This window comes from Perca fluviatilis, chromosome 4 (assembly GCF_010015445.1).
Source record: "Perca fluviatilis chromosome 4, GENO_Pfluv_1.0, whole genome shotgun sequence".
Lineage (NCBI taxonomy): Eukaryota > Metazoa > Chordata > Actinopteri > Perciformes > Percidae > Perca > Perca fluviatilis.
Genome location: NC_053115.1, coordinates 25,984,260 through 25,997,898, shown reverse-complemented (window position 1 = coordinate 25,997,898; position 13,639 = coordinate 25,984,260). Strand labels below are relative to the sequence as shown.

The window sequence follows — 13,639 nt, the reverse complement described above, 5'->3', positions numbered from 1 at the left end:
CTAAGTATCACCCATGACACCAGAATTCCCTCTTGGCTGTTGGGTGGATTACGTGGTTTGAACTGGGGAGGACCAAAGTTGAAATCTGGGAAACAATCACATAATGCATCACAAGAACAGCTGCAGTGTCTGGCTCTAATAGCTAGTTCTTAAGCCTCAGAAAATAAATTATAAGGGTGGAGTAAACAGAATTTGGAACCTGCCAAAAAGCTTTTCAAACTCTGCAGCCAAAAAACCTTGACGGGTGTGACAAGATGTGAGCGAGGCTTAAGAAAACTTTACTGCACCAGTGACATTGACAAATGACTAATAATGTACTCACATTCGTAGATTTAGTGACACATTTACGGTTGGAAGAGTAGATCTCTGCAAGCTTTATTTATTACACTTTTTGGGATAATACAAATATTTCAGGATCACACACATACATGAAAAAAAAAAAATGGATACACACCACCAACAAAAGTTGCCTTTACTTAATGTAAACACACATCACTGCTATAAACGTATGAACTGCAACAAGAGAAATTGTTTTCTGTAATGTATGTTCATTTTACATAATCAAAACTACATTTTTTTTTTTTTTTTTTTACAGTGTTGTGTCATGATATTAAAACAACAACCTCAGTGAATTATAAAATCTTACACCCTTATGTTTTCTAATGAAGCGATCTCATGGCAGAAGATTGCAGACATTAAAAGATATTTGAAAGCAGTTAAAACTAGAAAAGCAAACAATGACAGTCTGGTTGCTAACATGTTACATCTTACGCTTCACCTTTGTTTTCCTACAAAGGAAAGGTAACCTGCATTTACAGGGCTACAGTAACTGTATGTGCATGGAAGCATGATGTGGAGACACATATTAAGACACGTTGTAAGTCTTTGTGAAATGGGTAGCCACGGAGGATGCTGCTCATCCTCCGTGGGTTTACGTCCCGTAGATGTGCAGAGGGCTTGCAGGCGAGTGACTCTGGGGAATTACTTTCAGAGATCCGTTTAAGCGAGTCAAGTTAATCAACAACTTGAACCGACTTGTGTGCTGCCGTGGTGATGTCGTTCACAAACGAGGACTTGCTCATCCCTTGCTGCAGGACAAATAGTGGAGAATAAATCATTGCACCACCTCAGTAACCACAATGAACTGACAGTAAGTGACACATTGATTTCTTGAGTCGGTGTTGAAATGTGTGTTATAATGCATCATGCTAACGTGCATGTGCGAACAAAGTCCAGCCAGTGTTCCCTCGAACCTGAGCTACTAGATTCCTCAGCCGTATCACTTTCTTTCTCTGGGCATTACCTTATGCCGCCGCCGCCTAATACTAACACTTCTACCCCTGTTTCTCAGAAATACCTGAGAGGGGTGTGGACACTTAAGTTGAAGGCAGAAAATCGACAGGACACACCCAAACCCTGACAGATCTTGGCAGACAGGGTTAAGCTTCTACTCACCTTTTTTAGGAAGCTTTGTAAATCTTTATCTGACCACAGGTTGTAGAGAAGCAGGGCTGCAGCTTTGCTCGATTTGGGGAAATAGCTTAATAGAGGGAAAACAACTGTTAAAGATCAGTTTGGACTTGTGGAAAATCTAACGTGCATGCAAAATGTTAGCCCTGGTGAGTCAGAGGTAATCCCCATTATCTTGAATAATCTTATCTATTCTTATACATACATGTAGACAAGCAGGCACATTGTCTTCTTGCTCACATGTATGTAACCTTACCCGTTTTGGCTGAGATCTTTCAGTGAGTTAATCAGGTTGTTGTTTAACTGGTGCTTGCAAATCTCAGGTTCCTTCATAAGCAGGCAGTTGGAGGTCTGACAGGCCATGGCCAGTGTGTCGTCAGACTCATTTCCTTCCTTAGTGCCTGCGCTGAGGACGCCCAGCAGCTCTGGGAGGGCTTTACGAGCTTTAGTAAAAAGGCAAACAAAACCCACAGGCTATTTAACACAAGCACACGCTTGTAAACTCTGAAGCCAAAAGTATTGTAGATTCTAAATACGTTGTAGTATTATGCTTAATCATATTTATATATAACTACATTGCAACTGTGTCTTACCTATGGCATTGTGCAGGTTTGGGTTCTTGGCCAGGTTTGCCACCAAAGCCACTGTGTTCTTCTGTACGGTAACTTTATGAGATTTTAAAAGGGGACTGATAACTTGCAGGCCATTCAGTTTTTGCACAATGGTCTGGCTCATTACACCGGAGACCTGTGAATACAGAAAACGATATAAACTAAGAAGACATCAGTAATCAATATCAAAACATGTACCGGTAAGTTGACATACAGGATTTACTGGTAGAAAAAATATTTACAATGATCATTTTGAAGTTATCCAAACTAGTGTGAAAATAGAAATCAAATGTATCATTTTTTTTTTTGTCCTGGTCAGTGTGTAACAGCATAACATATTTTTTCTTACAACGCCTTCATTTGTGGTGAGGTTCTGCAGGGCTCCACAACAGGCTTCCTGTGTTTCTTCTCGCTGGCTGGTGGAAAGCAAAGACAGGTAACTCTGCAGAGTTTTGGAGTGGATCAGCCAACCGGCCCCATTAGGTTGTGGATCCTCAACGACCGGGAAGTCAAAGTGGCGCTGAACAAATAAAAGGGAACCATCGTTGTCAACGTGTAGCTGTTATAGCATTTACTTCTAAAAAAAATCCTAGGAAACATAAGATGAATCAGAATGATTTCCAAACACATTGTGTCATGTAATAGATAAAACATGCAACACACTGACGTGTTTTACATTGTGTACATTATAACACAAAGCAAAAGATAACACCTTCAGTGTCACAGTGTCACCCTGTCACCTTCGGAAAGCTAGACTGTAGTTACCGGTATAACTGACATAATGTTGGTACCATCAGTGACAGACAGAAGCACTGACAGATACTGTCTAGACAAACTAATATGCACTTACAGGAAGTGTAAACAAGTATTTCTGATGTGCTGTCATAATAAAAAGTAATCCTTTAGCACTGGTCTATATCAGTATATATGTTTTTCTCTGCTGTTCACCTTCATTGTCTCACCTCTTGTTCAGGCAACTTGCTTTGGGGACTGAAGCAGCCGATGGGGCCGGTGTCACCCTGAATGTGGTCCCTGTTGACAGTCTTGGCCAACGCTGTGATCCTGCTAAACAGGGCCGGAGCCTCGGCCTCCAGCTGGAACGTCAGGTTGTGCAGGATGCACACACAGTTTTCTACAGACTGTTTCAACAGGTAGAAGAACACACAACATAAGGGCGCATGTAAGACTCAGACACAGAAATTGCGACACCAGTCCTAATGCTCAATAACCCTCAATATCTTATGAAATATTGAACAGGTGTTGCTGTTACTTTGTCCCTTCCCTGTTAATTAAATTGCTGTAAATAATTGCTGAAAATAAAGTGTCACTGCCTATTGTGCATTGAGATATTTAGCCAATTATTAAGCTGTAATACAGAAATAAGTTATATTAAATGGCAAACATATTTTGCCTGTAGAGCACTGCCACTGCTGCAAGAAATTCATAATTACACAAATTAAGCATATAGATGATAGGTCCAATATTATGCTCATTTTTTAAGGTTAATTTAGACATTTTGGGTTTACATGCTTTAGTGTTAAAAAATAAAAACACATTTTTCACACAGTGTATATCTGAATATACATTTTAGTGCCTGTCTCTCTAAGCCCCCCTTCTGAAAAGGTAGAGTCTGCTCTGATTGATCAACAATGGTCCACATCTGCGCTCTCAGCGTCTCTGTACCGCAATTGCAGCCGGGGAATGACTGTAATGGCACTATCTACCTATATAAAGTATAGTTGTGACATCACATGTACGGATGGCGGCTCGATTAATGGGTACTGTTTCTGAATACGGGCTGTGTGCATTTCTCTGTAGATTGAGTGGTGCTGCTTTATCATTTGAAAAAAGACACAGAAATCTCTATTTTCACAATATAGGTCCTTTAAAAAGGAACACGCCGACTTATTGGGACTTTAGCTTACTCACTTTCTCAAGTAGCAGTGCTTCGCCTTTCTGAGAATATAGTTCCCAGTTTATAAACGGTTAGAAGATGGCTGTGTCTCATGTGACCTTGTTATTTGTACACGCTGTGACTATATGCACAAGTGGCACATACGGGTACTTCGCTAAAACTCAAGGCCGCGCCCCCTTTTGGGGGATAGAAAACAGACGGTCCCATAGACGTCAATGCAATTTGACGCAAAATTTGTGTGTTTGGATCATAATTTTGACAAATGTGTGTGGATTTCTTTCTTGTTAAACAGATGGTTTGTTTTATACACATGTCTAATGTTTATATTGTGACCTTGCCTTGAACCTGAGCATTCACGATACCTTAATAAACTAAGTTTGATCGCCGCTGGTCTGGTCTATAGCCTGGAGCCAAAGCCCATCGATCAGGATCTATTTTAGGACATGGCAAGAGGACAAATCGAAGACCGGGGTTTTTGGATGTATTGTTGGTGCAACAAACTACTCAGCAACCTTTCGGCATAGTTATTAATTCAAAACGGTTTGTTTAAAGTAAAGGTTTGGAGCGATTTACATTTCCTCTGTCGTTACGCTGTTTTCGTCTATGGTGAGCGCGAGATTGTTTTCCCCTAAAAGTGAATCTGTTCAGAGACATTCTATAACGTTGCGCCGGTTCTGCGTATACAAATCACAACATGTAAATAGGAACATGTTGGCGTTATTTTGTCATTTATTGGGAGCAGTAGGCTAGCTGGAGTTGGTTACCTCCAGGATCTGTGCTAAGCTAGGCTAGCGGTGGGTGCGCCAGACAGAGTTACGACACGCACGGAGATGAGAAGGTTGTGTATGGACTTATCTAACTCTGGGGGATACGGTGAATAAGCTAAAGTCCCAATAAGTCGGCGTGTTCCTTTAAAGACTGGAGCAAAATAATAAAATTTGTTGAAATTAAATTATTTTGTTGTGTCAAATAAAATAGTTATCCCGCTTGAGAAGTCTTACTAGTGCCCCGTAATCACAGGATTTAAATCATCCACAATACAACATTTTAGCATTACTATATGTAGGCTACTGTTCAAAACATTAGTCTGTATACATGAGTTTATAAAGGCAACACATTATAGTGCATCGTTTTCTGTGCAGCTGATCACATTCTGACTCAGCTGTGCCTTTACAGTAGTTGCAGTAGAAGTGCTCTTTGCGAGCTACAATAGTAGTTGGTTAACTTCAAACTGCAGCTCCTCGCTATAGCAACAAATGTTTTTTGTTCACTTTCCACATGAAGGTGTGACATCCGAGTGAATGACAAAACTAAATTGAAAGAGGTGCACACAGACAGATATACAGAGTGCAGAATTAACAGACAGTATTAAAAGAACATTGTTTCTCACTTACCTTATCATCTGGGTTTCCTGCATCCAAACAGTCTTTCACATAACTGACCAAAGAGTCGACCAAACCTCGACATTTTCTCATCGTCTGTCTGTTGCTTTGCTTCGCACTGCTTAGGTTTCTGTTGAAAAAGAAATACAAGATGTTACACAATGTTTCAATGCATTAAATAGTATACACAGACTTGAAAAAGGATTTGGAAAAACTTGTCCATGCTTTTGTCTTCAGTAGACTACTGTAATGGTGTCTTTACAGGTCTCCCTAAAAAAATCAAGTGGACAGCTGCAGCTGATTCAGAACACTGCTGCTCGAGTTCTCACTAAGGCCAAGAAATAAGAGCACATCACTCCACTTCTGAGCTTTTTAAACTGGCTTCCTGTCCCCAGAGTCAGACAAACTAAACAGGGAGGAGCAGCGTTCAGTATTTATGCACCACATATCTGGAACAAACTCCCAGAAAACTGCAGGTCCGCTGCAACTCTCCGTTCTTTTAAATCAAGGCTGAAGCCTTTTCTTTTTGATGCTGCTTTTCTTCAAATAATTGTTCATTTGTTATACTGCACTGTAACTTTTATTCTTGTATTTTATACCTGCCTTGTTCTATTTTAGCAGTTTTAAAAGAATCTATATTTTTAATTGTTTTTAAAGGCTCTTTAATGTTTTATGTAAAGTACTTGGAATTGCCTTGTTGCTGAAATGTGCTATACAAATAAAGCTGCCTAAGGACACATAGATATTCTAGGCAAATACATAAATTGTTTTTATATGACGATCGTAGCCCCTGTTATGAGTGTGGTAGTGTATTGTAAGTACAGCATGTATTTTTATTTTTTTTTATTGTTCAGATTGAAGCAGTTCCGGAAACGCCTCTTAGCGAAAAAGGGATTGAATTGTCTAATGTTAGTTTGACCAGGCCTTAAAAGTAAACAATAGTAATCTTATTCAGTCAGGGAAATGATTAAAACAACAGTCAAGTCAAACAGGTAAAGCTTTCCCAGAATGACACAGGAAGGCGGTCAATGTTTCAACGGCCATGTGTTTGCTGATGTAGTAGATACGATTATAATACTAATATCACCTGTTACAGTGGTTTTTATTAATGGAAATGTTATACTTTTACATTGTTATTTACAATTGTTAAAACGCCTTCAGACTCTGCAGCCTGTCACTCGTGCAGGTCCTTTTTTTTTTTTTTTAAAGGATCAGCTCTGACAGACAAGCCTATTCATTGTTGCAGACAGGATTTGAAAAGACAATGGACGGTCAAGTTATGTACAGCAAGAAAATAATTTATATCAATGGAGGGCAGATTCAATATTAGAAACAGCTGCCAGTGTAATGCTATACATACAAACTCATTACAGATCAACAGTAGCGCAAACTAGAGCCTCTAAAATGCCCTTAAAGTTCAATCCACATCTCTGAAGGCAGGGCTTTTGTATTAAACTACATTAGTTTTACCTAAGTGTACCTTATAAACTGGCAACTGAGTGTATGTCCTGGACCTATGGTGATGAGGTTTAATCTAAAAAAAAAAATTTGATTTAATAGATTAGCCTATATGAACTTTCACTTTATTGTACTATGAATTTATCTGGGTCCCAGTCTATAATGTTCATCACAATTGTACAGTATTTATTTGCCTTTTACCAGAGAAAGTCTCAGTCGTTGCCTTAAACTCCACGACTCTGAACATCACGTTCACCCCACTCCGCCAAATGTAAAAACATCAACATGTTGACGGTGTGCGAGCTCACTACTATGATTATTGTCTTTGGGGCACGTTCACATCATCCGCGCCACATTGAAATCCATATCTAATTCGTGCCTGTCAAACATGATAATGGAGCAAACCGACGCTTAACCGGTTTTGTACTGACCTCGGCTTACCACAAATATTTTCAAATACACATGAAAGTAAATAAATCTCTCCAGGAAATGGCAGGAAATTGCATGCTTTTAGGAAAATATTCCTAAAAGTATGCCAAAGTTATACACAATTCCCTGGTGCATATTTGGTATTTACAGCTGTTGGAATGTATGGATGGCATGTATAAATATATAACAATGCGTTTACTGCTTGGTCCAGAGTTACGATACAATACGACTTTATTGTCAGTTTAAATTCATTTTGAGTTACCGAGCAGCTCTGCTCAAAAAGAAAAGAAAAGTACACAAAGAGTTAGACAACAGTTACACAAAGATAGTACAAAGATGAAAACACATCAACAGCTACACATAGGCGATACGATCCTTAGCCTTATGAAAGCTAAAGCAAAGACGCTGGCATGGTATCGGGCTCTCACTTGGATCTTTTGCTTACCTTAGACATCCGGTGGCGTTGAAGAAGACCTCAGGGTCTTGGCTGTCACTGCTGGTCTGCTTAGGACCGGTTGTGTAAGGCAGGATCACACGCTCCATAAGGACAGGCAGAGCACTCTTTAGCAGGTCTGGCTTCAGGCTGTCTACAGAGGACAGATTCCACAGGAGACCTGGCGAGAAAATTAAAAACTCCGCTGTTTAAGCAGTACCTCAATCAAATATGTATTCACTTCCTATGGTAAATATATAAAACATCATCACGTTGATTTTTTAGGTTTAAGGTGTGTGAACAGTTCACTAATCTATCAGATGTTTTCATTACAGGGAACCCTGAGTGTTGGCTTGATAACAGATTTAAAACTTCAGATCTTTTTTGGATGTTTGTAATGTTCAGTTGCAATCATACATTAATCATTTAACACATTCAGATCTAAATCAACATCTAGCTTTATCATACAAACAGTAGCAAGGTGATTTTTGGCAATATGTTTCAACACTTTGCAGAATGCCAGCACTCGAGGAATAGCTCAGTGATTGACAGCAGGATTTTAGGAGGAGGTTATACTACGCACAAGAGGCTCTCTGTCTGACTTAGGTGTGTGTATTTACGCGTATGTATAATGTTGCATATTTCAAAGCTAACTTGCACCTGTCAGCTGTTTCTGTATCTCTACAGAGTCTGTATCTCTGAGCAGAGCCACAGCCTCCGTGATGCCACCCGAGCGATGTATCTCCTCCTTGTTATTGTGGCTTTTAAAGGACAGGTTACGGAGGGCAGCCGAGGCTGTCTGGTTGACTTGTAAACTGGAGCTGCGTAGCAGATTCACCAAGGGATAGATCCCTTTGAAATTCAACACCTGCGAGACGAGAGGGCTTCAGGAGTTAGCACAGTCATAATTTACCACAATCCCCATGGTAGCTATTTATTCCAGATGTAGTTTATAATGGCTAGAATGGATTACAATGAGTTAAATAATACTTTGCTCTGAGAAATGGCAAAGTAAAAACCTATGTCAGCAGTAAGGCTGAAATAAAAACTGGGAAAATCAAGCCACTGCCAGGGACCCTCCAAAAAACCCAGGTTTACTGCATGTTAAAGATATAATCCTTAAGATTTTCCGTCTGTCAACATGACACAACAAGACAAGCCACCTCCTCTTTAGCCTTGTCGTCGATGAAAGTGTTGTGCTGTATGTAGGAAGCGCCACAGTGCTGATATGTCTCATCCTCGTTGGAAAGAAAATCTACAGCTTCCTTCATAGTGATGTCAGCAACTCCACTGTTGTTATTTGACCTGCAAAGGCAGAAAGCAATCCAAATGCTATTTAAAAACACAGAGCATGCAAGAATCATTTGTACATTGAAACATTTGATTCATCGTCATCATCGTTTGAACTTAGGAAAATATGGCATGGGAGTCTCACTCACCCATAATCTCCTTTGCTATTCGGAGCACCCTCGGTAACGGGAGGCTTCGAGAGCGTTTTGGTCACGTCAACTTTGCTGCATATGAACTGGCTGTTTGATTTGGTCTGACCTGTGCCATTCATAGTGTGCAGAGGCTGAAGCTGAGGCTGGGATGCGGTGTTTGTTATGAACTGACTGGTGGCCCTCTCTGTCCTGTAGGTGCCCCTGTTGGAAATAAGTCTCTGCAGAGGAACAGGGTTTTTTGGCATGGAGAGCTGCCGGGCTCCACCAGGCTCACTACGGCTGGTGTAGGTCTGACCGACGGCCATGGAGCCGACCGGGGCGTAACCCCTCTCATGCTGATAGGTAGAAGCTGACGTGTTCCTCTTCACGCTGGATCCCTGTATGTTGTTGACTAGTTGCCGATTGTTTTTCTCTACGCTGAGCTGTAGAGCCAAAGAATACATGTGTTTGCAATTTAGGATCATTGGTTCTTGTGAATGCTAATTTCACCAGTGACTAAGCAAGGAGACAGAGTGAGTGACATTAATCTGGCAATGGCAAATCACATGTTGAAAGAACTATTGGTGGTGTGCAGCCCTGCGGTTTGGTTATATGGAGAACTGTCAGCTTATGGGAGAGGCTGGTAAAGAGGAGACAGAAAGTCTCTGGAAGGATCTGGAAACTGTTTTTTTTAGAAGAAAAAAATACACAAAAGTCAACTGGGGACAACAAATCTTTGAGCCAGTTTCTTGTTATTGGTAATAGGCTCCCACAAGATGGTATATACAGTGCCATACTGAACTGCAAAAATGACGCATTAAATAGTGGTGAAATATAACACTTTCACTTTGATTTACTGGGAATTACAAGTCGGTCGGTTGTGACGTAGCTCCCTCCAGACCAGATAAATATAGACTTTTTAGATTATTTAATGTTTTCACATTTATTGATTTCAAAGTTGCAACAAGTAGTCAATTGTGTCAGTTAGTCAGTAAGTTGGTAGAAATTGTACCTGCAACTGTTATAGGCCTCTTCAAGCTCACATGCCAAATATTAGCTCATTCCAGGTTTTTAAATGTGAGGATTTGCTACTTTTCTTCGTCACATATCATAGTAAATGATTTTTTTGACAATTAGTCAGACAAAACAAGCAATTTGAAGACGCCACCTTGGCCACTATAATGGGCATTGTCCCCAATTTTCTGACACTTTTTACACAAAACAATTAAATCAGTTAATTAGGGGAGAAAAATTGTGATTAATCAATAATGAACATAGTTGTTAGTTGCAGCCCTAATCTAAATGGTGTTTTAAAAACGACATAATGTAACAAAAAAATATAAAAAAAAATGTCAAATAAGACCAAACTCAGCGTGTGTAATTTGTGCAGAGTTGTAGAATAAACTCTCTGACACAATCCTAAATGGTAGCTACATCCCTGCCTCAGACTCACATTATTTCCTCCATGACAACATTGTGATGATAAAACAACCACGAAAAGTCACTCTCGCCAGTCAATGGTGTGATAAAAATATAGAGAAGCTCCATAACTTACAGTTTTAGAATTCACATAGAAGAGGCCTCCACTAATTTTGCTGGACGGTGAGTTCAGAGCATCTACGAACACGGAGTCATACGGAGGGGCTGAGGAGAAATGTGGAGGGTTATCCATTTGATACCTATTCAGTTGGTCTGATATTTTCTTTATGCTTAAAGATAATAGTGTCCATGATGTATTAAAAGAGGAATTCAGGTCCTAAAACAATCAAATGTGAAAGCAGCCAACTTTAGACTGGTACAGCAAATAACAGGAAGCAGAGGCCCAAACGTGGAAACATGAATTAATGAAAGTCTGTATAGATTATTGCTTAATGTACAGGTAAACGATTGTTTGTTTATTTGTTTTTCCCACTCAGAATTACAAATCACACTGAAGAAATATAAAATACATGTGAGGGCGTTGTAGAAACCTGCAATGGCTTATATAAAAAAACCACACCCAAAGGACATACCGAGGGTAACATCTAGACAAGCAAAATCACCAGCACATTTGAAGTATTAGTGTTCAAAGGTTAATAAGTGTAAAATTATATTAAGAAAAGGTCACACTACAAATCTTATTTTGATAATCAGCATATTCTGTTGTAATTTTTCAATCAATATTCACTTGTGTTCTAGATTTAGATAGAACCCTATTTGGTTAAAAAAAAAAAGACATTGGGACATGGTGGACATGAAACAAAATTAAATAAAGTATTCTGATTTTAAAATGTTTCATCCCAAATTTCATATATAGACAGGTGTCAGGTTTTAAGAGTCTTCCATTTTTTTTCCTTTTTCTTTAATGCATTCTTATTTGTTTTCCTTGTAAGTCACTCTGGATCAACATGCTTTGGGGTGAATTAGATTCAGAGATGAATGGGCCAGGGCCGTAGCCAGGATTTCAGAAATTCTGAGGTCACGAGAAATAATTAATCATGAGTCGGAGTCCCCACAACCCCCCAGCAGAATAAATAAATAAATGTTGTTACTTATTTGGTATCTTCTAAATCAGCTGTTTAATTATATTTGTCTTCAAATTCCATTTAAATGGAGCAGCTCTTTAAAGGAAATTGGCTCTATTTTCTCTGCACTATAATAGTCCCAGAGAACATCTATTCTTTCGAAAGAACTTCATGGGAACTTACAGAAAAAGTTATATAAAGCATTACAGGTTAACTTCCAAACATAAAAGTCTAAATCACATGTGTCAAACTCAAGGACTGCGTGCCAAATCTGGCCCCTCGCAAGCTTTGATCCACCAGTGCATATCAATTTAGGTTCACAATTGAATTTGGCAGATTTGCCGACTTTGACACTCAGAATTTCCCACAGGGAATTCAGGCTGTGAAACGGGTTGCTGTAAAATAAATTACTCTTTTTTTTTTTTGTTGATTTGTTTAATTCTAGGATGGCTAAGCTACTTTTTTTGCTGACTTTTTACGGCTTTATGTCGACCAAACTGTAAGTGAGAAAGCTACATGAGACATACATATTATTGTTATATAATAATAGAGTAAAAAATATTTGACTTTTGATTAAATAAAAGCATGTCAATAAACTCTGGCCCTTATTAATGTGGTTCTTATTTTCCAGTGTGGCCCTTAGTGAAACTGAGTTTGACACCACTGGTCTAAGTGGTGTTTCAAAGCCTTCTCAACACTGCCATAAATACTGAATCCTACTGAAAATACTACAATCAGCCAAAATAGAAAATAAAATACAAGGTTTTCTCTTTAGTCCTCAGAGTCCTGGGTTGTATGTACGGCCCTGGCCCTGGTGTACTGGCTGCTCTTACTTGTTGGAGACAAAGAAGTAGATCCACTCCTGCTGCTGCTGGACCTCTTGGACTTGGTCCTCCGGATCATCTGTACTTGTTCCAGGACGCGCTGTTGGCCTGATCGGCACTGGTTACCGGACGGCAGAGCCAGCGACGTGTCGTCCATACTCACGATGGAAATTACCGATTTCAGCGGATCCAGAGTCGTCATTTTTTTTTTTTGTTAAGTGTCCGGGTGGCCCAACAACATCCAGAGTAGGCAGTCAGCTGCGGAGAGTCGGTGTTACCAGAGGGAGACTTATACATGCGCACCTTGCCCTGCACAATTAGACCGCGCCCATCCAGGCACAATAGACCTACACAACTCTGCACTTTCTCTTACTAGTCTTGCCCTATTTTCTACAGTCTATGGTCTTGACAAATACCACTCCTTTGGTTTGGACATGTGCAGCCTTTCCCCCAACGCCAAACAGTACCTGGAAGAAATAAAAAGTAACCATTCACTCAAGTAGGATATGTCAACAATGGAGGGTATTTATGTAATGAATTAAAATGAGTTTACCCTCCACTGAGTTTAGACTTGTTCACAGTGCACATTATCCCTCTGTATACCTGCGACTACTGCAAGAGTTGGGAAATGATGCCATCACTTCACACTGCAAGTAGGTCATTAATTGAATGTATTTGTTTTGCAGTAATGCCAAACAGGATAATATATTAGGATAGGATGCAGGTAAAATACTTTCAGTATGGATGAGCTTTCTTAGACCTAGGCTAGTACTATAACTTGACGTAAATATCATGCAAGAAAGAGAAATATGACAAAAGAATATTAGTAGGATGCAACATTTAAACATACTTAAGAAAGGCCAGGGATGCACAAGGGATGTGTGACATATACATCTAAGTATTTCCCTTGGCTCTGGCCTCTTAAATCCTGTTCAAACACAGCTTCATTTTACACCCCTTTCCAGTAAAACTGCTTTATCAATCTTTTGTGAAAATTCAAGGACTGATTTTGGTATGCACAATAAAATTCTGAGCTTCAAGCTAATTTGCATTATGTGTAGTGTAGCCTAATTCACATACAGCATATGTATTCATCGTGATCAGGGGCTGTGTAACTCTAACAACTTATTAGGGTACTTAACTGTGATAAAGCCACAGTATTCTTTTAACTTTTGAAATGAGTAAATTAAAT

The 13,639-nt window shown here is 39.5% G+C and overlaps 1 protein-coding gene across 1 annotated transcript; it reads right to left on the bottom strand.

The window, feature by feature from the left end:
* Positions 1 to 343: 343 nt before the first annotated feature.
* pkp1b (plakophilin 1b) lies at positions 344 to 12,749 on the bottom strand. Its single transcript, XM_039798772.1, has 13 exons — positions 12,457 to 12,749; positions 10,675 to 10,763; positions 9,138 to 9,562; positions 8,862 to 9,003; positions 8,359 to 8,566; positions 7,711 to 7,879; positions 5,391 to 5,508; positions 3,044 to 3,220; positions 2,431 to 2,601; positions 2,064 to 2,217; positions 1,727 to 1,913; positions 1,456 to 1,540; positions 344 to 1,088 (listed from the first exon to the last, which is right to left on the bottom strand). The coding sequence occupies exons 1-13, from the start codon at positions 12,647 to 12,649 to the stop codon at positions 1,014 to 1,016; spliced, it is 2,193 nt and encodes a 730-aa protein (XP_039654706.1). The 5' UTR covers positions 12,650 to 12,749; the 3' UTR covers positions 344 to 1,013.
* Between the last annotated feature and the right edge of the window lie 890 nt (positions 12,750 to 13,639).